The following is a 24288-nucleotide window of genomic DNA, read 5'->3' as shown; positions in this document are numbered from 1 at the left end:
AATTGAGTGAGAAGAGTGAGTTTTCTGTGACTGCATTAATCTTTTATTGCCCAGTACACATTGGGAAGACACAGCAGGCCAGAAAGGCCTGTCCCCAGACATCCTTTCTTGAGGTCACCCTCCTTTTACCCCAAAGATCCAGGAGCTTCCTTCAGGAGCCCTGTGGACCAGTCTGTGCAACACCCACTCAGGCCTGCCCAACATAGCTGTCCTGCTGATCCCCCACCGCAGCCCAGGAGACACACTTGTCACACACACATCCTACAGCAGGGAGCGGTTTCCCCAACTTCCCTGCAGGCTCCTGGTATGGGGCTGGCATCTTGTACCTGCAACACAGGTTATCTTATGAGTGAACGGAGGCCCCCTACAGCCTCCCATTTACTGATGGCTGCCCCCCAACCAAGGGCCAGGGCTTAGCCACTGACTTGTGCCCTGGGTGTCAGGTGGTCTGGAGTACATACCTGGCCATCCCCGGGAGCCAGCCTGGTCACTGAGGCACTGCAGAAGAGGAGGCCATGTCATTGTGTCCTCCCAGCCTTCTGGAAGCTAGTACCCATCTGGTCATGACAGGGTCCTTGCCCTTGCAGTCACAGCAGGTGCTTGGCCCGGGACAACAGAGCAAAGCCCAGGGTCCCCACTGCTGCCCTGCTCTTCCCGCCTCCCAGGCCCTGGCCCCAAGGGCTCCTCACCTCGCACCTCCAGGCGGCACTCACACTGTGCCTCGCCCTGTAAGTTGGTGGCCCTGCAGACATAGATGCCTCCGTCAAATGGGCAGGGCTTTCTAATCTCCAGAGTCAACACTCCCTGCTTGCTGAACATGCGGAAGCGGGCATCCTCTCCCAGGTCCAGGCCATTCTTGAACCAGGAAATCTTGGGCTACAATTAAGGTAAAGAGAGGGAGGGAAGCCATCCAGGCTGAGAGGGGACCTGGCAGGGACCCAGGGAGACGCATTTCTGTTTATACTCAGTGGGGGGTGGTCCCACGGAGTCCCTGACTATGCCCAAGGCTGGAAACAAACATGGAACCAACAGCGAGTACCACGGCCCTGCCCAGGGAGAGAAACCCGGTCCATACACCCCAAGGTGGAGAGAAAGCAGAGGAGACAGGCTGGGGAGAGGACTGCTCGACATCCGGGCCTGTGAGCCCCGCCTCCTGGTCAGCCTGGACCAGTGCCTAAAGTTCCCTACCTTGGGGCTACCCCGGACAGCACAGCACAGCATAGTGGTGTAGCCTGCGATGACCGAGCGGTTCACCAGGGGCTGGGTGAAGCTTGGGGCCTCAGAGAAGTCCAGGGCCTTATAGTCGGGTGGCTCATAGGTGATGCCTGTTGGTGACAGGACTTGGTACTGAGAGGGCCACACCAAACTAGGCCCCCCTCCCTGTTCCGATGGCCTCCCTGCCCCAGCCCCTGCTGGGGAGAATGAGGGTACAGCACCTGGTCTGGGGATAAAGACGGGCTCCTTGGTGGTGGCCGCTGTGTCACTGGAACCAACCATATTCTGGCTGAAGACACGGAAGTAGTAGCCATTGCCAATGATGAGCTCTGGCACCACGCAGTGGGTGCGGCGGTAATGCTCCAAGACGGTGAACCACTCCTGGGGGCGGGGAGGGAGGGGAGGCATCTCTGGGCCAGGCCTTCCCCGATGCCGAGAGCCTCTCCTGGGTGCCCTGGGCATCTCCACCCGTACTGTGGAGGGACTCAGATCAGCAGAGGGAGGGTGAGGGGCCCGTGGTGAGGACAGTGAAGGGTGGCTGCGGCCTGGGTCTGCCGGGCCTAGGCAGAGTGCACGTGGAGACCCCGGACCCCGGGCTCACCATGGTCTTCTTGTCAGCCTTCTGCACTGTGTACCCCCAGAGCTCCGTGTTGCCATCATCCTGGGGTGGCTTCCACTCCAGAGCCACATTAAGACCCCAGGCCTCAGTGACCCGGAGATCCTGGGGAGGACTTGGCTTGTCTGCGGGAGACAGACCCAGTCGGGTCACCACTCTTTCCGACAGTGAGCAGGGGGACACTGGGCTCCAGGGACTATGCCACCCCTACCAGCCAGGGCCAGGCCTGCTGGGGCACTGAACTGGAAAATGTGAGCTGTGGGTTGGGTCAGCCCTTGGACCCAGCAGCCCAGCTCAGGGATGGGAAACAAGGGGGCTCAAAGAGGCCTTGGCCACGCACCGACAACCTGCAGCACCAGGGTGGCCTTGTCCTCCATGTTCTCAATGCGCACCGTCACCTGGTAAGTGCCTGAATGCGCGCGGCGAGCGGCCCGGATGAACAGGATGGTGTCTGTGGGGCTGTTGCGGACGCTCACCTCCTCGCCTGCCAGGGGCTGCCCCTCTTTGGTCCAGGTCACCTGAGGCCGGGGCTTGCCCTGAGGGGAGGAAAAGCTTAACCCTGAATGTGGATCTCTCCAAAGGCCAGCTGCCACCCCCACCTCTGGAACCTCAGATTGGGCCAGCCCTGAGACATCAGTCCGCTGGATGGAAACAACACACCATAGCCTCTCTCCCCTGGGGGACAGGGAGGGGCCAGTCCCACCTGGAAAGGGATGAGGAGGTTCACAGGCTCCCTGACCTTCTTCTGAATGGTCTGACGCAGGTGCCTGGGCAGCTGGAGCCGTGGCCGTTCTGTGGATACAGAGTGGGTAGCTAAGTGAGGGCCTGCCACGGCTCTGAGGGGCGCCACAGCTCCAGCCTCCCTTGAGACAAGCCCCAGAGAACTGCAGCTAAGAAAAAAGCCACCTGCTGGGCCCTGCACCTCCTTTTAGCTCCTGCTGACACAGCAACTCCAGCCTGCCCAAGCCCAGCTGGCTTCCCCGAGCCTCACCACACTGCTTCAAGAGGCAGGGATCAGAGAGGGTAAGCAACTTGACTGAAGTCACACAGCTAGTAAGTCATAGGCCAGGGTGTAAACCCTATGCCCTGTGCTGTTTCCACTCGAGTTTGCTGCCTCGTTCCAGCTTTGAGAACCAATCCTTACAAAAGATGGACCCTTTGTTGGGACGAGGAACAGAGGAATGGGAAGTGGATCCCAGAGGGACCAATCTGACGACAGACATAGACAATACTTACCTGTTGGAGCTGAGACGCTCCTGGAAGAGAGCTTGGATACTGTGGCTTTTATTTTCCCTGTTCCAGAACTAGGGGTCTGACATAGACCAAGAAAGCCTTTTCCGCACTTTTTTTTTTTTTGAGTCATTGTCTCACTCTGTCACCCAGGCTGGAGTGCAGTAGTGTGATCTCAGCTCACTGAAGCTGCCACCTCCCGGGTCCAAGCAATTCTCCTGCCTCAGCCTCCCAAGTAGCTGGGGGACTACAGGCACCCACCACCACACCCGGCTAGTTTTTGTATTTTTAGTAGAGACGGGGTTTCACCATGTTGGCCAGGCTGGTCTCAAACTCCTGACCTCAAGTGATCTGCCTGCCTCAGCCTCTCAAAATGCTGGAATTACAGGCTTGAGCCACTGTGCCTGGCCACCCTCTCTGCACTTTTTCCCTAGGCCTAGAGCATGGATGATGGCTCCAACCCCTCCTGTCTCTGCCAGCGTTCTGGGCAGAGCGTTCTGGGCCTCCCCAAACGTCCCCACCTCCACCGGACACCAAGGGCCTGGGGTGTCAATGGCGGGTCTTGTGACTGCATGAAGGGGCACTCACGCAGGATCTCCTGCACCGTCACCGGCTCTGTGGTGGTAACAGGGGCTCCGGGCCCTGCCATATTGTGTGCACGCACTCGGAAGAGCAGCCGGGCCCCCGTGGGCAGGTCCTTCACCAGTATCGACGTGTGCTCTGTCAGCCCCCGCAGGGCAGCTACCCACTCTGAGCCTGGGGGTGGGGAGGGGCAGTCAAGGCCACAGACTGTGTCACCACCGACACCCCATCCCCACTGCCCACTCCTCTGATAGGAATCTCCAGGATTTAAATATGTTTTTATTTTTTAAATTTTATTTGTTTATTTATTTTTGAGATGGAGTTTCACTCTTGTCACCCAGGCTGGAGTGCAATGGCGTGATCTCGGCTCACCGCAACCTCCGCCTCCTGGGTTCAAGCGATTCTCCTGCCTCAGCCTCCCGAGTAGCTGGGATCACAGGCGCCCACCACCACACCCAGCTAAGTCTGTATTTTTAGTAGAGACGAGGTTTCTCCATGTTGGTCAGGCTGGTCTTGAACTCCCGACCTCAGGTGATCCGCCCACCTCGGCCTCCCAAAGTGCTGGAATTACAGGCGTGAGCCGCCGCGCCTGGCCTTAAATATGTTTTTAAAATGTAGTTGCTGATTTCGCACTGCTCAAAGAAGTGTTACAGTCAGCTTTACTCTGCATTTGTTTTTCACTAGGCAAGCTTTTTTTGCTTCTGAAAACAGAACAGGTATTTCCCTGGATGTCCTCAACTTTAGGCAAAAGTGGGCCAAAAAAACCTGACTATGGGTGAATCTGCTCAATGGCAAGGTGAGCATGTTCTTCGTTTGGGGAGGTGGCTGGGGGTGGGGACACTCACCGCCCTCTGGGCAGTACTCCACGCTGTAGCCGTCCAGGCCTCCTGCTCCCACGCGCTCTGGGGGCCGCCACTTGAGGGAGACCGTAGTGTCCGAAACGTCCTCTACTGCCAGGTGGGTGGGTTCGCTGGGGGGACCTGGGCAGAGGAGAGGTCAGAGAGGGGTCTCAGCAAGCCTGGGGAAGCTGGAGATCCGTGGCCTAGACCCCGAACTGCCCACTGGTCACATAGGGGGCACTTCCTGTTCAGCTGGCTTTTAGCCACTTTAAGGAATATTTTGTCTCTGTTACAAGACTTGTCTGTAGATTGGCTTAAAAAACAAACAGCAGCAGCAGCCAGGCATGGTGGCTCACACCTGTAATCCCAGCACTTTGGGAGGCCAAGGTGGGCGGATCACCTGAGGTCAGGAGTTTGAGACCAGCCTGGCCAACATGGTGAAACTCCGGCTCTACAAAAACACAAAAATTAGCTGGGCACGATGGTGGATGCCTGTAATCCCAGCTACTCAGGAGGCTGAGGTGGGAGAGTCGCTTGAACCTGGGAGGCGGACGTTGCAGTGAACCTAGATCGCTCCAGGACTGCACTCCAGCCTGGGTGACAGAGCGAGACTCCATCAAAAGAAAAGAAAAGAGAAAGAAAGGAGAAAAGAGAAAAAACCCCTAAAACTACAGGAAAACATGGGAATTTCCTGGCACCGTATGATTAGGTGAGTTGACTAAGAACTGAACAAACCAGGAGTCAGTCCCTAAAAAGAGAGGCCTGAACCCTTCTCCCCACAGGCCCCAATTCCTGCCATCTTCCCAAGCTGTGCCCCATCCCTGGGCCCAGGGGTCCCTGGCCTGCACTTGCCACAGACAGCTGCCCCTGGACTCACCCACCCTGGTGGGAACAGGTGTCCTCCCGAGCCCTGCCACACCCTCAGCACCTGTTCTACCCACTCAGACCCCATTATACAGATGAGGAAGCTGAGGCTTCAGGGAGGGTTGACTCCAGTTGGCCTCCTGGAGACCGTGGAGCTGCCTCTGCCATCTCTGAGTCTTGGTCCAGGACTCTTTCCACAGACAGACGCCCCTGAGACCCCTCCACTAACCACAGCCCTTGCCCCATCCCATAGGTGACAAACCCTGGGTTGAAGGGTGTGGGGAACAGGGGACAATGAACATTCACTGGGCACCTGCTAGATGCCAGATGGCCTCTGCCTGCTCATCCCATCTCATCCTAACAGCTCTCTGAGGTAGGCAGTGTCATTATTCCCATTTTGTAGACATGGAAAGAGAGGCTTGAAAGTGAACTAGGGGTCGGTGTAGTGTGAGAGTCAGTTCCACCCCAACCAGCTGGGAGATCTCAGGCAGGTCGTTTAACTGCGGGGAGCCTGTTTCCTCATCTGTAAAATGCGGCTGAGTATCCCCAGTCGAGGCTGAAAGGAGACCGTGGATGTGAGTGTCTAGCGTGGCTGCCTGCGGAGCAGCTGCTATTACTGGGGGCCTTTGACTGGGGAGGGAGCGGAGGCAGGACCAGGTCAGGCAGGCTCACCGATTGGCATGAAGGGCTGGGAGGCAGGGCTGGGCCTGGACATGCCGATGGCGTTGACCGCGTAGACGCGCATCTCGTACACCACGCCCTCGATCATGCGCCGCGCTTCGTGGCTCAGCTCCTGAATCAGGTCGAAGTTCAGCCGCATCCACCGGTAGCTCTTCTTCTTCTTGCGCTCCAGGATGTAGCCTGGCTCGGGGGAGGTGGCGGCTCTGGTCTGGGACCCAGGCATCCCCACACCACCTTCCCTCGGATCTGTTCAGCGCCCTCGCACCTCCGCCTGGCGCCCTTGCACTCACCCAGGACCGGCTGCCCGCCGTCGTAGGCAGGCTGCTCCCACTGTACGGTGCAGGAGTCCTCTCCCACGTTGCTGACCTTCGGGGCCGCGGGTGCGTCTGGCACGTCTGGAGGGGGTGCGGTGGACACATCAGCCCTGCCCCGCTCGGGGCCTTGAGTAATGTTGCTCGTCCCCTTCCCACTCCAACTAACTGCCACCGGCTGCCCCCACCACCTCCAGATCCAAAATCCAAAGAGATCTTTCTAGAATGCTGCTGCTGCTTCTGCTGCTGCTGCTGCTGCTTCTTCTTCTTCTTCTTTCTTCTTTCTTCTTCTTCTTCTTCTTCTTCTTCTTCTTCTTCTTCTTCTTCTTCTTCTTCTTCTTCTTCTTCTTCTTCTTCTTCTTCCTCTTCCTCTTCCTCTTCCTCCTCTTCTTCTTCTTCTTCTTCTTTTTTTTTTTTTTAGTGATACTGAGTCTCACTGTGTTGTCCAGGCTGGGTCTCGACAGGATGCATTTCTCATCATGTCGCCAGCCCTCCATCAACACTTCAAGGCTTCACACTGCCCATATTCACCCCTGTCCTGGCTCTGATCCTCCCAACCCTACCCAGTCCTCTCCTGACACGTTTCATTCATTCTCCACACCCAAAAGACCCTTTCCCTTCTCCACCCCTTTGTACACAGTTTCCTCTGCCTGGGATGCCCTTCCTCACCATCTTCTCAGCCTTCTAAAGGCATCCCCCCCAGGCTCTCTGGGATGGCTCTCTGCTCAGTGCTCCCATGGCACTCTGGACACGGCTCATGTACAGCCGTGTCGCAGGAAATCTGCGGGATGCAACTGCCTCCATCTCCCCCACAGCGGGGCTCCTTGTGGGCAGAAAAACCTGTCCTGTTGCCACTCAGCTCAGGGAGCATGCCCGTGATGTTTGTCGAGTGGCTGAATGAGCGAACGGATGGGCCCTCCTTGGGGCTGCCCCTCTGTGTTCTCCAGCTTGGACCCTGGCCGGCCTCACCGATGACCTTGACTGTGAGGTTGACCCGGTCCTCGCCCACAGGGTTCTTCACCGTGACCGTGTAGACGCCCTCATCTTCCTTCTCTGCCCCCTCGACCGTGAAGATGCTGCGGTCCTTGGTGGTCTCCACACGGACCCGGCCCTCGGTCTCACACAGCAGCTGGGGGGATGGAGAGTTGAGGTGAGATCCAAGTCAGACCCCAGAGGCCCCTGCAGTCTCTGCAACAACCAGATGTCCCGGGGTCCATGGGGGTAACACAGCCTGTGGGAAGACTGCACCCATGTCAGCATCTAGTTCAAAATCCTCTCTGTGGCACCGACCGAGGGCAGGGGCTCAGGTTCTAGCTTTGTCAGGAGACCTGGGGCAACCACCTGTCCTCTCAGATGAGCTAGCGTGAGGACCCCTTAAGACCCCAGCCTTCAGAAGAACCAACAGTGCTGGGCAGGAAAAAGACCCCAGCAGCTACAGTGGCAGGAAACTGCCTCGGAAACTACTCTGGAGTTGAGAGGAAGCACAAGGTCAAGGTCAAGGTCAGCTCAGGATGACGGGAGCCAGGGAGCAGCCCAGTCATGAGGGCTTCCTCACAATAAGAGGGTGTCCACATCCTTGTGACGGCCATCAGCACACTCCACAGACCCTGCCTGAGGTGTGAGGGCCCCACAGGGACCCTGCTGGGGGCAGCAACACACCTGGCCAAGTGTGGCACCTCCATGGAGACCTCACCAAGGGCTCGACACCAAATGGGCAGAAAGTGATGGAAGACAAACGAGCCCCATCCTGACCTGAGCCTCACTCACCTTCTTGTCAAACACCCACTCGTCGCTGTCACCTGCATCCTCTGGGGCATCTGGGGCTGGTCTGGCTGGGGACTTATTCCCCTGGGAACAGGGCAGGAGGGAAGTAGGGAGCAGAGGAGCTGACTCAGCCTGGAAGCACCCCTCTGCTGCTTCTTCCACCCCCAACCCACACTGCCCATCTCGCCTGCCCCCTGGCCAGTCGAGCCTCTGCTCTCCCACGGGGTAGCCAGCAGCAGGGCATGCACACGTGGGTGGGGTGTGCAGCAGGTCCAAGCACTTGGCTGGCTCCACACACGCACCTCACAGATGGGGAGATTGAGGAGGGACCCACCGTACCTGCGTGATGGCCTTCTGCCAGATCACAGTGGGAGCAGGGTCCCCAGAGATAGGGACGTCCAGACGTAGCTTATTTCCAGCTACAACCACAATGGTGTCTGGTATGCGGCCCGGGCAGTCCAGGTGGATCTTGGGAGGTTCTGCAGAAGAGACAATGTAGTTCAGAGAAACCGGAGAGCCGGGAGGAGCATAGGTCACTGGGGAGGGGCCACTTGAGAGCCCGGGCCCCTGTTTGTTGGTTTTTTAGATTTGTATTGAGGTATAGTTTATGCTCAGATCTGACTGAAGGCTGATGAGTTCTGACAGATGAATACACCCATGCAACCATTAACCCAACCAAGATCTAGAACATTCCCATCATCCCAGGACGTTGGCTGGGAGGCTTGTAATATTCAGGTCAGGTCACCTACCATAGCATTTTGAAAACTGGGGGAACATCAGTGTCTTGCTCCTGCCCCCCCCACATACACACACACACACACACACACACATACATACACACACACATACACACATACACACACATACACACATACATACATATACATGCATACACATACACACATGCACGCCCATACACATACATACATATACACACACATACATACACACATACATACACACATACATACACACATACACACATATACATACATACACATACACACATATACATACACACATACACATACACACATACACACATATACATACATACACACATACACGCACACATCCATACATACACACACACATACATATACATACATACACATACATCCATACACATACATACATATACACACATACATGCATACACACATACATACACACATATACATACACATACACACACATGCACACACACATACATACACATACACACACATACATACACACATACACATATACATACACATACACACATGCATACACACATACATACATACATATACACACACAGACATACACACACGCATACATACACACATATACATACACACACATATACATACATACACATACATACATACACACACATACATACATACACATACACACACGCACATACATACACACACACACACATTAAAAAGGTTCCCTGGCCGCCAGGCGCGGTGGCTCACGCCTGTAATCCCAGCACTTTGGGAGGCCGAGGCGGGCGGATCACAAGGTCAGGAGATCGAGACCACGGTGAAACCCCGTCTCTACTAAAAATACAAAAAATTAGCCGGGCGCGGTTGTGGGCACCTGTAGTCCCAGCTACTCCGGAGGCTGAGGCAGGAGAATGGCGTGAACCCGGGAGGCGGAGCTTGCAGTGAGCCGAGATCGCACCACTGCACTCCAGCCTGGGCGACAGAGCGAGACTCCGTCTCAAAAAAAAAAAAAAAAAAAAAGGTTCCCTGGCCAAATCAGGAATCTGCCCTCAGTTAAACAAAGCTAAACAAAGGCAAGTTTCTTTACTGATTCGATTGCTTCCGAAGAAGCAAGAGGTGGGGCAGGTGTTCGCTGCTTCCCAAACTAATTTCATCAGAGAACTCTTTTCAAGTGGGTTAACGATGTTAAATGAACCCAGTTTGGAAAGCACTCCAAGTATGCTGCAATCTGGATTATTCTCCTGAAGTTAAACTTGTGAAATGTCTGATTAAAGCTTAATCCTGGGCCGGGCGTGGTGGCTCACCCCTGTAATCCCAGCACTTTGGGAGGCCGAGGCGGGTGGATCATGTGAGGTCAGGAATTCAAGACCAGCCTGGCCAACATGGCGATACCGCGTCTCTACTAAAAATACAAAATTAGCTGGGCGTGGCGGCATGCGCCTGTAGTCCCAGCTACTCAGGAGGCTGAGGGAGGAGAATCGCTTGAACATGGGAAGCAGAAGTTGCAGTGAGCCGAGATTGCACAATTGCACTCCAGCCTGGGCAACAAAGTGAGACTCCGTCTCAAAAAAAAAAAAAAAAAAAAAAAGAAGAAGAAGAAAAGATGTAATAATAAAAGTCACACCTGTGACAGCACTTGACAGCTCTGACACATCATGTCACCTCATCTTTATAACTACCCTATGGGGGCGGCACTATCAGGGTTCCCATTTTAGAGAAGAGGAAACTGAGGCTCACAGAGATTATAATTGACCTGTGGTCATGAGTGGCAAAGCTGGAGCTGGGCCCCAGGACCCCCACTTTTGATCCTTGCTCTTCCCTCTGTGAGTGGAGGGGAGGCCTGCGTGGGTGGGTTGCGGAAAGCGAGCAGAACCAAGACTCGGGGGCCCCGAGACTCACCCTGCCTGGGTACGAAGTCAATCTTGACCTCTGCAAGAGAAGGAAGGGCAAGTGGCATGGGGGCAAAGACAGGGCCCAGTGACAGGGGCTCCTGGCCCCACTGCCCCCACCCACCCTACCCCGGAGCAGGCTCACCCATGAAGTGGAGCTTGGCTGACAGGTTGCAGGCGAAGCCCTCGGGCACAAAGCTGTAGTCAGCCTCGTCGGCAGGTGTGACGTCGTCAATGGTCAGTTTGTGGACCCTGCAGGGAAGCACAGGCTTAGGGGACCCCACTGGGCCACACACCCCTGGCCTCACCAGATACCCCAGCCAGGGTCCCCAGGAGGCCCTCACCTCGTCCTGGCTTGTTGGTATTCTGATTTTTAAAAATGCCTTTTTTTTCTATATTATATCATTTTCCAGCTCTCCCATGTGCTTTTAGAGGTAGGCAGTGTAAAAGTGATTTCCACATCAAAGCATCCCCTTGGCTGGGCCCTTGGAGACTGGGCAGGGGTTGGGTGTCATTAATCTCTGTGAACTTGGGCCCAGCATGGCCAGCCCAGTTGCTCCCGGGATGAGCAAGAGGGCGGGAGAGGCAGCGAGGGCCTCTGGCCAGAGCCGGCCTCCTTGGTGGCCTCCTGCCCTGCCCTGGTCACAAGCTGGGGGAGGGCGCCAGGGAGCTCTCAACCCTGTCTGTGTCTCTCCCTGCTGCCTCTTTGTCTCTGTCCCTCATTCTTCTCTGTCTCTGACGAACTCTCCTCTGTGTGTGCCTCCCTGTGCATATCTTTCTGTCTTTATAAAACTATTTCTGTCTTTCTGTCTCTGTCTTTTTGGGTCTGTTTCTCCCTCTCTGTGGGTCTCTGTCTCAGTCTCTGTCCCAGTCTCTGTGCATCTGCCTCTCTGTTCACCTGTCTTTATCTCTCTTTCTCTCTGTTTCTTCCTGTCTTTGTCTCTGCCTCCATCTCAGTCTCCACCTGTCCCATCCGCCTGCCCTGCACACTCACCGCCCGATGTGGGACACCTTTATGCGGCTGTCGGGCACCAGCTCCTTCCCGTTCTTCAGCCACACGCCCCGCACATTCTCATCTGAGACTTCACACTTGAACACCGCCTGGTCCTTCGCGCCCACCGTCAGGTCTGCGATGCTCTGGTACACCTCCAGCTTCTTTTCTGCAGGGCAGGGCTGAGCCATTGAGCTCGGGAGGGTGTGTGGGTGTGGCGTGAGTCCCTGTGGAGGGCGTGTAGGCTCCTGGGCGCTGGTGCGCATGTGTCTGGGTGCATGTGTGCATGTGAAAACGTGTGTGCCTGTGTGTGCCATGTTTGCCTATGACGGTGCAGTGCACATAAGGAACCTCAAGTGTTTGAGGGGTGGTGACACTCACCAGGCCTGTCTGAGCCTCTCAGTACCCTCTGGAGTGGTCACTTCAGCATCGTCATTTTAGAGATGAGAAGGGTGAGGTTTAGGCTGTTAAAGGCCCAAGGTCACAGGGGCCTTGAGCCCAGGTTTTCCTGCTCCCCTACAGGGTGGGGTGGGAGCTGGGAGGCCCAAGCCTTGAAGCCTCACGTGCCCCAGCCTGGCTCACCCTGCACGATGAGCTCAGCCAGCGCCTGGCCCCCACTGGTGCGCAGTGCGTAGTGCCCCGTGTCCTCCAGCATGGCCTCGTTGATGATCAGGCGGTGTCTCCGCCCGTCCTTCTTGAACCGATATTTGAAAGTCTCCTCCCGGGTCAGCTCCACCCCGTCCTTCAGCCTAGCCGGGTGGGTGGGTGGCAAGTGCTGTGGCCTCTTCTGCACAGATGCCCCCGATGCTCAGCCCTGCCCCATGCCCCATGCTTCTGGAACTCACCATTTGACTTGCGCCCCCTCCTCCGATACTTCACACTCAAACTCCACCCGCTGTCCCACCATCACCAGCTGGTCCTCCAAGGGGCGCGTGATGAGCACGGGGGGCTCTGTCCAGGCAGGGTGAGCATGAGGGTGGCTCCTGAGGCCATCTCCTCCCCAGGTTCCCACGGCCTCAGGCCCCAGGCCCACCTTTGACAAAGAGCTCCGTGCTGCACTTCTCGCCACCCACCACGCACTGGTAGGCTGCGTCGTCTGCCAGTGAGCACTGGCTGATGGTCAGGGTACGCTTGGCACCAATGGACTCAAAGATGTACCTGGGTGGGAGCCACAGGGAAGTGGCAGGAAAGTCGCGGACACACCTCCGGGCCCAGCGCGCCCCATGAAAACCCCTGTGCCCCCCACCCCAGGCCATCCAGAGGGGAACTTACTTGCTGTGGAACAGAAGGGGCCATTGGAGTGTTCCCGACGGGAGGAAGTGAGCCCGAGACAAAAGGAGAGAGGGAGAGGACCGGCAGGAGCAAGAGGAGGGGAAATTAGGCCCAGAGAGATGGGGCTGAGAGCCACAGTGAGTCAGAGACACGCATGTGGAGAGGGACAGGAGGCAAGGCTGTGGGGGTCCCCACCTCCCCCTGAGGCCCCCTCCCCACCCCAGGCCGCACCTGCCACTCATCTGGATCTCCTGGCCATTCTTGAGCCATTTGACTTCAGCGTCAGGGTCGGCCAGTTCCACGGTCAGCCGGATCTTGTGGCCTTTGCTCACCTGGTAGGCCGGCTCCAGCTTCTTCTGAAAGGCTGAGCACCACCCCTCAGCCCCGGCCAACCCACCCCCACCGCCCACACCCTGCTCCCCCAGGCCAGGCTACTGTGGCTGGGGCTGGGGCCCAGGTCCTCCCCCAATCCCCTCTGTGCCGCCCCGCCTCCACTTCGCTCTCTGTGCCTCTCTTTCTTTTTGTGTGTTTGTTTTCTGAGACAGAGTCTCACTCTGTCAGCCAGGCTGGAGTGTAGTGGCACCAACTCAGCTCACTGCAACCTCCGCCTCCCAGGTTCAAGTGAGTCTCCTGCCTCAGCCTCCCGAGTAGCTGGGATTACAGGCGTGTGACACCATGCCCAGCTAATTTTTGTATTTTTAGTAGAGACGGGGTTTTACCATGTTGGCCAGACTGCTCTTGAAATCCTGACCTCAGGTGATGCGCCCACCTCGGCCTCCCAAAGTGCTGGGATTACAGGCGTAGTGTCTCCATGTATTTGTGTCTATGTGTCTATCCACCTCCTTGTCTCTGTCTCTCTGACCTTGTCCTTCTGTCTTCCTTGGGGTCCTCTCCACCTGCTCAGCTCAGGAATGGGGTTAGGGGCTTCCAGAAAGACAGAAGCTTGTCAGGAGAACTGGGGCTGGGACAGATGTGCCTTCTTTTCTCTCAGCAACCCCTGAGTTTTGTATTCTTCCCAGGAGCTCCCACCTAGCGGCCCTCTGTGCCCAGCGCTGTCACTCCCATCTCAGCCCCTGGGGCCAGTGCGGTGATCCCCGTGCTGCTGCAGTGGGGGAAACAGGGCTCAGAGAGGTGACTGGCCCATGCCACCAGCCCGGCAGGTGTGTGGCAGAGCTGCGTCTGGCCCTGCCCCGCGACAATGCCTCCTCTTGCGGCCGTGTTTGTAAAAGCTCGTGTTGTTGCTGCTGAGCCCAGGGAGGAAGTAAGGGCTCCATCCACGGAGCAGAGAAGGACCTCTGAGTCCTCAAATACTCTGGCTGGGCCTGGAGTCAGCTGCGGAGGGGCAGAGATCTACTGCTGGGTGCTCTGTGACCTTGGGCTAGTTCCTTAATCCCTCTGTGCCTCGGTTTCCTCCTTAGTAACATGGGAATGGTAACAGTCCTTTCATCATAGTATTGTTTTGAGAATTAAATGAGACAATTACATAAAGCACCTAGTCCCTGGCTTAGGAAGGAATTCGCTCTTTTTTTTTTTTGAGATGGAGTCTCATTCTGTCACACAGGTTGGAGTACAATGGCACAATCCTGGCTCACTACAACCTCTGCCTCCCAGGTTCAAGCGATTCTCCTGCCTCAGTCTCCGGAGTAGCTGGGATTACAGGCACCTGCCACCATGCCCAGCTAATTTTGCATTTTTAGTAGAGACAGTGTTTCACCATGTTGGTGAGGCTGGCCTCGAACTCCTAACTTCAGGTGATCCACCCACCTCAGCCTCCCAAAGTGCTGGGATTACAGGCGTGAGCCACCGTGCCCGGCCAGCAATTTGCTCTTTTTACTATTGTTGCCCTTCCTGGAAGACACCTCTACCCTCGGAGGTCCCGGTCTGCCTTGCCGGCCTCCATCTGTTCCTCCCGGGGCACCTGCAGTCCTTTGCTTGGTGTCCTCTGGGATCAGCAGTTCAGGGGTTAACCCAGAGGAACACTGGTGGCATCCAGGGGATCCCTGACTTCAATGAGGCCACAGTGCAGGTAAGGGCCAGGCCACCTAGTGATGGGGTGATAGGGAACCCAGTGAGGCTGAGACACAGGAAGGCAGAACGGACGGCTAAGGGGCCTGGGGAAAGTTAGCAAGGAGGGACTAACCAACTCCTCTCCCTGTCCCCACGATCGTGTGTGTTTTGTGTGTGTGCTTTGGGAGGGGCTTGTCTCCCATACCCTGCATGGAAGCTGACCCCTCCATTCCGTCGGTGTTTATAGAGCGCTCGAGGTGTGTGCCAGGCCCTGTGCTAGACTCAGACACGGTGGGGAGCAGGCATGTGAGACTCCTGTTTTGCCGGTTCACACCCGCCCTTGTCAACCCCTCAGTGGAGAAGAGCTAGCCTGGGCTCTCCTCCTTCCACCTGGCTGGGGGTGAGGGGAGCTAACCTGAGCCCTCCTGCTTTGTTTGCCTGTGAGGAAGATTAACCAGGCTCTTCTCTTTGCCTGCGTGTGGCTCTCCAGGCTTAGCGGGTCTCTTCCCTTTTCTTTCGGGTGTGGAGAGGGTTAACTGGGCTTCATTTCTTTTCAGAAGAGGGTAGAGAAAGAAAGGGTAGGCCGGGTGCAGTGGCTCAAGCCTGTAATCCCAGCACTTTGGGAGGCCAAGACGGGCGGATCACAAGGTCAGGAGATCGAGACCATCCTGGCTAACACGGTGAAACCCCATCTCTACTAAAAAGTACAAAAAACTAGCCGGGCGAGGTGGCGGGCGCCTGTAGTCCCAGCTACTCGGGAGGCTGAGGCAGGAGAATGGCACAAACCTGGGAGGCGGAGCTTGCAGTGAGCTGAGATCCGGCCACTGCACTCCAGCCTGGGCGACAGAGGGAGACTCCATCTCAAAAAAAAAAAAAAAAAAAAAAAAAAAAAAAGGGTAGCCTGATTTTTCCTTGGTGAGGAGGGTTAACCTGAGTTCTGTCCTCTTCCTTGTGGCTGTCCTGGCCTAACCTTTGTTCTTCTCTTCTGTCTCTGTGGAAAGGGGCTAACCTGGGCATTCTTGACTTTTTCTACACAAGGAGGGGTTAACCTGGACTCTTCTTTCCTGTGAGTCTCTGTGCTAAGCTGGACTCTGCTCTTTCCATGTATGTGGATGGGGTGGTGGGCTAACCTGTGCCCTCTCCTCTCCTGTGTAGGGAAGGGCTAGCCTGTGCCCTCTCCTCTCCCCTCAGGGGAAGGGCTAACCTGTGCCCTCTCTTCTCCCCTCTGGGGAAGGGCTAACCTGTGCTCTTCTTCTCATCGCGCCTCATGCCCTTGAGCCTCTTCAGCATGCCGCGCAGGTCGGTGACGCCGTACTGGAAGGCGATGCGCTCGTACTCGGATGGGGGTGCCTGCCGTAGGATCTCCCACACGTCCTCCTCTGCTGGTGCCTCCAGCTTTGAGTCCCTGTGTCCCGCAGTCCAGGCTGTGGCTGGGGGCAAGACTGCAGCCCCCTGGGCGGGGCTTCCTGGACCCAGGACCAAGGAGCTATAGCCACCCCTGTCCCTCTGCCCCTACCCTTCTGGTGGGGCAGCTGGAGGTGGTCTGGGTCCCAGGCCAGGTCTGGGGGCCAAGGGAGCTTAAGTGGGGCTGGAGATTTGGAGGAGTTCCCGGCAGAATTAAGGGTGATGAGGGTGCTGTGCTATGATGGGCACTCACCTTGGGGTCCGGAAACTGCTGCTCCGGGGGCAGGGGGAGGGCAGAAAGGGTAGGAGACACATGAGAGGTGTGGCCGCCTTCCCTCAAAGACCCAGACCCCACCCATGGGCCTTTACCTCCTCCCTATTCTCCACACTTGCACTCCCTGTGTTGTGGGGCACCCACGCTGCTCCGGAGGCTCTGGCGGGATCTCCTGTGTGCATTACTTTTTCTTATCCCTCCTAAGCTCTGACAGATAGGTGGGTGGCAGGAGAAGCCCAAGGCACAGAGACTTACCCCTGTCCATGGGAAGCCACACCCTGCTCTGAGTCTCTCACCACAGCCTCTCAGGGAGGGAACGGGATCCCCTCTGCACCCACTAGCGCCCGGCTGCCCCCAAACACCCAGACCCCATTTCTTACTCTCTGGGCCACAGCAGCAGCAGCCATAATGGAGGGGCCGGGGGAGAGGGAGAGAGAGGGCAGAGAGAATGTAAGCCAGTTGGGCCGGCCTGGTAGACCCTGCAGCTCTGGGGACCCTCTCTCTGTTGCTTCTGGGTCCCCGGAGCTTACGGAGGGAGTTCTGCAGCCCTAAGTGTGGAGTGGCCGTGGGGGACACTGTGAGGATGCCTGTTCACGGGACATAATGTCTGCAGAGCCCTTTAACTCCTTCCACACCGGGACCATCCCCTCGACAGACAAGGAAACCAGCTCAGAGAGGTGCAGTGTTGTGCTCAGCGTCACACAGCTGGCAAACCACAGTGCTGGGATTTGGAGCCAAGCCTCACCAGCTGCCCCAGGAACTGCCACGCAGGACTCACCTCTTCTTCAGCAGTGAGCTGAAGTCCAGAATCCCAGCATCCTCGTGGCTGTCACTATGGAGAGGGACCCCCAGTGAGGCTGCAGTGAGGGACTGGAAGGGGATTAGGAGCAGGACAGGGAGTGGAGTGGGGAGGGAGAACGTGACACTGGCCAGACTGGGCTCCCGCCCATCTCATACCCCTGGAGGTCTGTGGATGGTGCAGATAGGGCCTGGGGCAGGGGTACCTGATCCGCCGACCACCTCCAGCCAGGCTCCTGTGGGGGTTAGACTCAGTATCCTCACCTGCCCGGGAAGCTTGCTGTCCCCCGCAGCCCCCACTGACTTCAGCTCCACCCCACACATCATCCCCAGCCCTGACCCCCAGTCCAGACCCTGAAGGGCCTCAGACTCCAGCACTGGCCTCCCCCAGGTCCTGAGGATGGTCACTCACGTGCGGCGGAAGGATGATAGGAGGTCCAGGTCTCCGGTGCCCACGGCCTCTGGGTTCAAAGGGTGGAGAGATGGGGGAAGGGGCTTCAGAGGGGGGTCGTTTGAGAAGCCCTGCCCTGGGGGTGGCCTCTGGGTATTCACAGATTTGGCCATTCATGACCCTGTGAAGCTGGGCATCTGCCCCAGGACCTCACCTTCCCAGCCTTTCCCAGGGTCAAGGTACCAGGGAGGCGGGACGGTTTATTGTCCCCAATTCCCACCCATCTTTCAACTCACCTTCACCCATGGACCAAACATTCAGACAGTGCCAGGCCGTGGGCCAGGAGCCGTGACACCAAGATGATAAAACAGAGTCCCACCCAGATGAGACCCGGACTCAGCCCTAATTAGGTCCCCACGCCTACCCTGCAAGCCTCTGGATTTCTCTCACACACTGTGTGTGCAGCACTGGGCACGTGGCCAGCACTCGTGCCTGGACGGGACGAGGCATCCTCCTTAGTGTTGGGAAACGGAGGCAGGGGACCAGGACCCATGGGGAGCCCAAGCCCAGGACAGTCACGAGGGCCCCCTCACCATGGACAGTGAGATTGAAGTTGGAGCAGTCAAATTTGTCCTTGGTGGACACCTCGCAGCGGTAGCCGCCAGTGAAGGCAGGCTGGGCATCGGTGATGTGCAGCTCGAACAGATACACCTGTGTGCATGGAGGGACAGGGCGTCAGGGGACACCAGGGGTCGGGAGACAAGGCTCTGCACCGTTGAAGGAGACTGGGAGTGGCTCGTGCCTGTAATCCAGCACTTTGGGAGGCTGAGGCGGGTGGATCACATGAGACCAGGAGCTCCAAACCAGCCTGGCCAACGTGGTGAAATTCCATCTCTACTAAAAATAAAATTAGCCAAGTATGGTGGTGTGCACCTCTAGTTTCAGCTACTCGGGAGGTTGAGGTGGGAGAATCGCTTGAACATGGTAGTGGAGAGCCACTGCACTCCAGCCCGAGCGACAGAGGGAGACCCTATCTCAACTAATATTAAAAAAAAAAAAAAGGAGGCTGGGAGTGACAAATGCTCATCAACCTTCTCACCCTCGGGTTTAGTTAACCCATATAGTTTTTGTATAGAGAAAGGGGACTATCTCAAAACCCATGACTGCCATCTGCTGGCACATGGTTGTGGTGAACTACAGTGCTTTTGTGCAATGCACAGCCCGGCACATGTTGGCCCTCTCCTACTACAGGCCCCGTCTCCTGGCCCAGGACTGTGGAAGGTTGGGAAAAGCAGAGGCTTGGAGTGAACACACAAGGAGACTTAAGTCTTAAGGTTCTGGTGGGCAGGGTGGAAAAACACAAAACACAAAAAACCAAGGTTTAAGGTTCTAGGCCTATGTCTAGGTGACCTTGGAGCAACCACTTAACCTCTCAAGCGTTGGTTTCCGCGTCAGTATAATGAGGAATTGTTCTGGTCAATCCCTGAGCGTCCCTTGAGCCCTGAGCCCTGATACCCATCCAGGGGCTTTACAACCCCACTAGCTGGTGCCCCATGCTTCACGGTGTCCTCCAGACTTCCTGACCACCGTGCCCCCGCCCCCTCCCCCCGCCGATTCCACCAAGCCTTATTAGGTGCTCCCTTGAGGCGATCATGTCCTTCAAGTCTCCCATGTCCCCCACAGCACTCCCATGCGTCTCATCGCGCTCCCTGGCCCCCAGGCCTCCAGGATCTCCCTGTGGGCCCCTGGACCCCTCCACCTGCCTCCCAGATTCCCCACGCCCCTTGCTTGCAGCTCGTGTGTGCCTCAGGTCTCATGGTGCCCTCTGTGTGCCTTGTGCCTTCCAGGATTCTCCATGTCCCCTCTCTCCGTGTCTCCACGACCCCGGCGGACCCACCTTGCTGGCACGGTCGTAGCTGTCATGCAGCTGCAGGTGCTGGCCCACCTTGCTGCTCAGGTCCACCCATTTGCCCTTGAACCACTTGACCACAGGCGGCTTCAGGAGGCTGGCGCCGGCCACACGGGCTGAGAAGGTGATGCTGCCACCTGCAAGGGCAGGGCGACAGGCCCAGCTTGGGGAGTGTCCTGCTGCCCCCCTTCTCACCCCAGTGCTGGGCACAGCAGCTCACACTCACCCACAGTCACCTCGCCATCCTGTGGCCGCATCACGAAGAGGCCAATGGGGTCATCAGGGGCTCCAGGGGTAGGGTCGTTGCGAGCTGCTGAGCTTGACCCTGTGAGCAAAGGTCTTTTTTTTTTTTTTTTTTTTTTTTTGAGATGGAGTCTTGCTCTGTCGCCCAGGCTGAAGTGCAGTGGCGTGATCTTGGCTCATCGCAAGCTCTGCCTTCTGGGTTCATGCCATTCTCCTGCCTCAGCCTCCCGAGTAGCTGGGACTACAGGCGCCCGCCACCACCCCGGCTAATTTTTTTTTTTTGTATTTTTAGTAGAGACGGGGTTTCACCGTGTTAGCCAGGATGGTCTCGATTCCCTGACCTCGTGATCTGCCCACCTCAGCCTCCCAAAGTACTGGGGATTATAGGCCTGAGCCACGGCGCCCGGCCAACCAAAGGCTTTTGAGACCTGCCCTGGACACCCTCTACCCACGGATCCTGCCCCTCCCTGCCCAGCCCCTCTCACCTTCGGAACTTGGGGCACTTTCTCCCAGCTCAGCGGCTGGGGCCAGGGTTTCTCCAGGGGTTCCAGTGGCCTCAGCAGGGGCAGGGGCAGGGGCCAGGGCGGGCTCTGCCTTCTCTGGAGAGGATCAGATAGGAGTCGTGGTACAGTCACTAACCAGAGACCCCTCCACCCTCTCTCTCCTGAGTGTCGGACCCATGAGCCCACTGTGGATGAGGAAAGTCTGCCATGGCTGTCCTCCCGCTGCCTGGGCCCCTCAGAGGCAGCTCATGCTCAGCTGGAGAGCCACCCTGCCTCTCACATTCTCCTCCCTGTCCCAGGTCATCAGTTCCCACATCCTCTGCACCTGCCCTGAACAGTTCCAGGTCCAACCCTGCTCTGCCCCAGCCTTAGAGCAGCCCCACAGGCTGGGCTGCACTCCCCTCATCCACACCTCCTGGGACTTCACTGCCAGCACACAAGGTGCCCTCTGTGCAGGGTCATCTCCCCAGGGAGGTCTGCAGGGGGAGACTGGGCTTGTGTCTTGTTCATCTCTCCCACCTACCCCATGGCTGGAACAGGCCAGGATGGCACCTGGGGTACTCAGAGAGGTCATGTAAAGAAAGGGGGGAAAGGGGGTTCCTGGCGGGGGGCACAGCCACAGCAAAGGCAAGGAAGTGTGAAAGTACCTCCTGTTCCCTGGATGGATAGAGAGGTGCTGGGCTGTCCCTCCCCCCAGGAGCCTGAACCTCAGGGAAGCCTGACCAGAATCTTACCTGCCTCTGTGACCTTGAGGTCGAACTTGACCTTGGAGGAGCCAGCAATGACTGCGTAGGAGCCCTGGTCCGCAGGGCCCACCTCCCGCACTGTCAGTGTATGCCGTGTGCCCTCTGTGGCCAGGCCATACTTGCTGCTGGCTCCGATGTCACTGCCTCCGCGCTGCCAGCGCACCTTCACTCCTGCCCGCTCTGTCTCCACCTCAAACACGGCAGGGCTGCCTGCGGCCACTTCCACTGACCGTGGCTTCTTGCTGAAAGCTGAGACTGTAGGGCCAGGTGGAGGCTACAGCGGCCCCTGGTTGGAGTGTGCACCCCACCCCTGCAGCCCCTCTTAGTAAATACTGTGCTAGCACTTTCCACGCATCCCCTCGTGTAATACTCCACCAGTTCTCCTAGGTAGTTGCAGTTATTCTGTTCATTTCTCAGAGGACACTGAGGCTCAGAGAAGCTAAGCAGCTCCTCCAAGTTCACACAGCTAGTAGCCGGAAGAGCCAGGGCTGTGGTCCTGACCTCCACGCAAGACTTTTGCTGCATGTGTCCCCTGGATACTCCACTTTCCCTGCTTGGAGACACCCGTGATGGACTCGGCTTCCCTTCCCCCCACCATCTGGGGCCCTTGGCAGGGGGCGGGGAATTCTGCCTACTTGGAATGTGGCCAAATTTGTCCTCCAAGGACCTCAGGCTGAGAATCAGCAACTGAGATAAAGCTGACCTAGGAGGGCGTTGGGGGATGGGGACCTGGATCTCTGCCCTGGACAACCTTGGTAAGGGCATAGCCCAGGCCCAGGACCCTGGGCTGTGATTTTCCCTGCCCTTGGCCTGGGTTCTGGGGCTCCCGACTGTCTTCTCTCAGAGAAGGAGGGGCTGTGTCACCCTCAACATGGGGGCCACACCATATAGGCTCATGAAGCAGATAATGTCACAGCCAGGAGGAACCAACCCAATGCCACCACTACCCCCAGCGCCCCAGGTTGGGAGACTGAGACCCAGAGTGGGCAGAGACTGGTCCGAAGGCATGCCGTGAGCCTGGCTCAGCTCCACACTAAACACGGGCTCTGTCTGCGGGCAACCTTGCTGTGGAAGGCGAGGGAAATGGGACAGGGAAGGGGTCCTTTGCGTTCTCAGAATGGGTTGACCCCGGGTGCTTCCTGTCTCAGCTGCGTCCTCTGTCTGTGGTCCCTGACCTTGGGTTTACCTTCACCTCTCGTCAGAGGGATAGGAAAAAGAAACCGAGAATCAAAAAGGACCCCCGAGGACTGGCTGCCCCTGTCCTGGGGCTCAGAGGCCACGTCCTCATCAGCCCCCTCAAGAACTCCCTCCTAGCCCTGCTCCCCAATTGTGGACACCCCCCTGCTCCCCCACTTAGACCCAACCCTAGTCCTAAAGCTACCTGGCTTCTTCCCCGGCTCAGGCATCCTGAGAGACGTCACACCAGGCACCAAGCAGGCACAGGTCACCCAAAGAGGGACTGAGTGGGGTCTTGTCCTTCCCACTATATATGGGGACCTCCCCCCTCCCCAGGCTCTGCTTATCTGCCTCCTGTCCAGCCACCTGCTAAATATAGATGGATTCCAGAGAGCTGAGGTCTCTCCAGGGAGAAGGTAGGGCCACATTGTCCCTGGCTGGCTCCTGTCCCTTCCCCTCCACCCCCCTCAGCACAATTCTGCCTCCCCAACCCTTGGCGAGTCTCAGGGGTACCCCCAAGCCCTGTGTGTGTCCCTCTTACAGCAAATTGTACGCTGGGAGCATGCTGGGCCCATAACCCTAAGGCTAACGGGTCAGAAGCATCCTTGTGGGCAGTTCAGGCAGTGGTCATGTCCACAGACCCTGGGGCCAGGGTGACTCTGAGTCCTGGCACTGCCATCTCTTTAATCTCAAAGCACCTGGTTTCCTCATCTGTAAAGCAGGGCAGGTGATAGCAGCACCCACTGCACAGGATTGTCACACGTATGAGGTTGGTTTATAATTTTTAAAATGTTAGGCCGGGTGTGATGGCTCATCTGTAATCCCAGCACTTTGGGAGGCTGAGGCGGGCAGATTATTTGAGGTCAGGAGTTTGAGACCAGCCTGGGCAACATGGCAAACCCCACCTCTACTAAAAAAATAAAGAATAAAATAAATACACACAAATTAGCCAGGTGTGGTGGTGTGGACCTGTAGTATCAGCTACCCAGGAGGCTGAGGGGGGAGGATTGCTTGAGTCCAAGGAGTTCAGGGTTGCAGTGAGCCAAAATCGCACCACTGCACTGCAGCCTGGGTGACAGAGTGAGACGCCGTCTCAAAAAATAATAATAAAATAAAAATGGGCTAGGCGAAATGGCTCACGCCTGTAATCCCAGCACTTTGGGGAGGCCGAGGCAGGCAGATCACTTGAGCTCAGGAGTTCGAGACCAGCCTGGGCAACATGATGAAACCCCATCTCTACAAAAAATACAAAAATCAGTCAGGCATGTGACGCACACCTGTCGTCCCAGCTACTGGGGAGGCTGAGGCCGGAGAATCGCTTGAGCCCAGGGGGTCAGTGCTGCAGTGAGCCGTGTTCGTGCCACTGCACTCCAGCCTGAGCAACAAAGTAAGACCCTGTCTCAAAAAAAAATAAAAACAAAAATAGAATAATGAAGACACAACACCATTTTGCCTTCTCTTGTGGCCCTGAAGTAGGACTAGGGAGCTGCAGGGTTGGGCTGCAGTGAGCCCTCTGGGGGTGAGGAGGTGTGGAGGGGCATTTGCCGCTACGGTGATGACCCCAGAATCTGGGTTCCCTGAGGTCTCTGACAGCGTTGGGAAGCCTCTCACTCCCGTGCTGTCTACTGCCACTTCTTGAAGGAAAACACAGGACTCACAGGCTTCTCTGCTCAGCTCGGTCTGTTTCTCCCCTGCTGTGGCGAGGAGCTGGAAAGCAAACAGACCCTGGGGGTCCCACCAGGGATTCACCTGGGTCTAAAGTCCTGCTAGGCGTGCAGCTCATGAGAATGCTGTGTGGCCCACAGGAGCTTTGGGGCTTAAGTCCTGTCCTTGGAATGCTGAAGAGTATCCTCTTCCACATAAGCGA

General features: G+C 57.0%; 1 protein-coding gene across 1 annotated transcript; it reads right to left on the bottom strand.

Annotated features, from left to right (window-relative positions):
* Positions 1-16: 16 nt before the first annotated feature.
* Positions 17-22733, bottom strand: LOC105471685 (myosin binding protein C3). Its single transcript, XM_011724399.3, has 34 exons — positions 22627-22733; positions 21234-21500; positions 20482-20595; positions 19980-20078; positions 19742-19890; positions 18438-18555; positions 17866-17914; positions 17660-17689; positions 17434-17487; positions 16635-16652; positions 16219-16382; positions 13202-13334; positions 12971-12973; positions 12732-12856; positions 12544-12649; positions 12281-12447; positions 11702-11867; positions 10853-10959; positions 10718-10747; positions 8442-8581; positions 8106-8186; positions 7308-7467; positions 6318-6422; positions 6019-6207; positions 4489-4623; positions 3650-3817; positions 2535-2623; positions 2172-2367; positions 1817-1956; positions 1437-1596; positions 1189-1325; positions 690-876; positions 462-546; positions 17-326 (listed from the first exon to the last, which is right to left on the bottom strand). Exons 1-33 carry the CDS (start codon positions 22649-22651, stop codon positions 488-490), a joined length of 3870 nt encoding a protein of 1289 aa, XP_011722701.2. The 5' UTR covers positions 22652-22733; the 3' UTR covers positions 17-326; positions 462-487.
* Positions 22734-24288: the final 1555 nt, after the last annotated feature.

The sequence above is a fragment of the Macaca nemestrina genome, chromosome 12 (genome assembly GCF_043159975.1).
Source record: "Macaca nemestrina isolate mMacNem1 chromosome 12, mMacNem.hap1, whole genome shotgun sequence".
NCBI lineage: Eukaryota > Metazoa > Chordata > Mammalia > Primates > Cercopithecidae > Macaca > Macaca nemestrina.
The sequence above is the reverse complement of the archived record's forward strand: the minus strand, read 5'-3'. Positions and strand labels throughout refer to the sequence as shown.

Bases quoted from the DNA above. Each gene is read 5' to 3' on its own strand.
- LOC105471685 (XM_011724399.3), bottom strand. From the start codon at position 22,651: ATGCCTGAGCCGGGGAAGAAGCCAG. The intron at 12,448-12,543 runs GTGAGTTCCAGA...CCACCCGGCTAG, and splicing joins GAGGGGGCGCAAGTCAAATG to GCTGAAGGACGGGGTGGAGC. The intron at 2,624-3,649 runs GTGAGTGCCCCT...CTGTATCCACAG, and splicing joins GACGGTGCAGGAGATCCTGC to AACGGCCACGGCTCCAGCTG.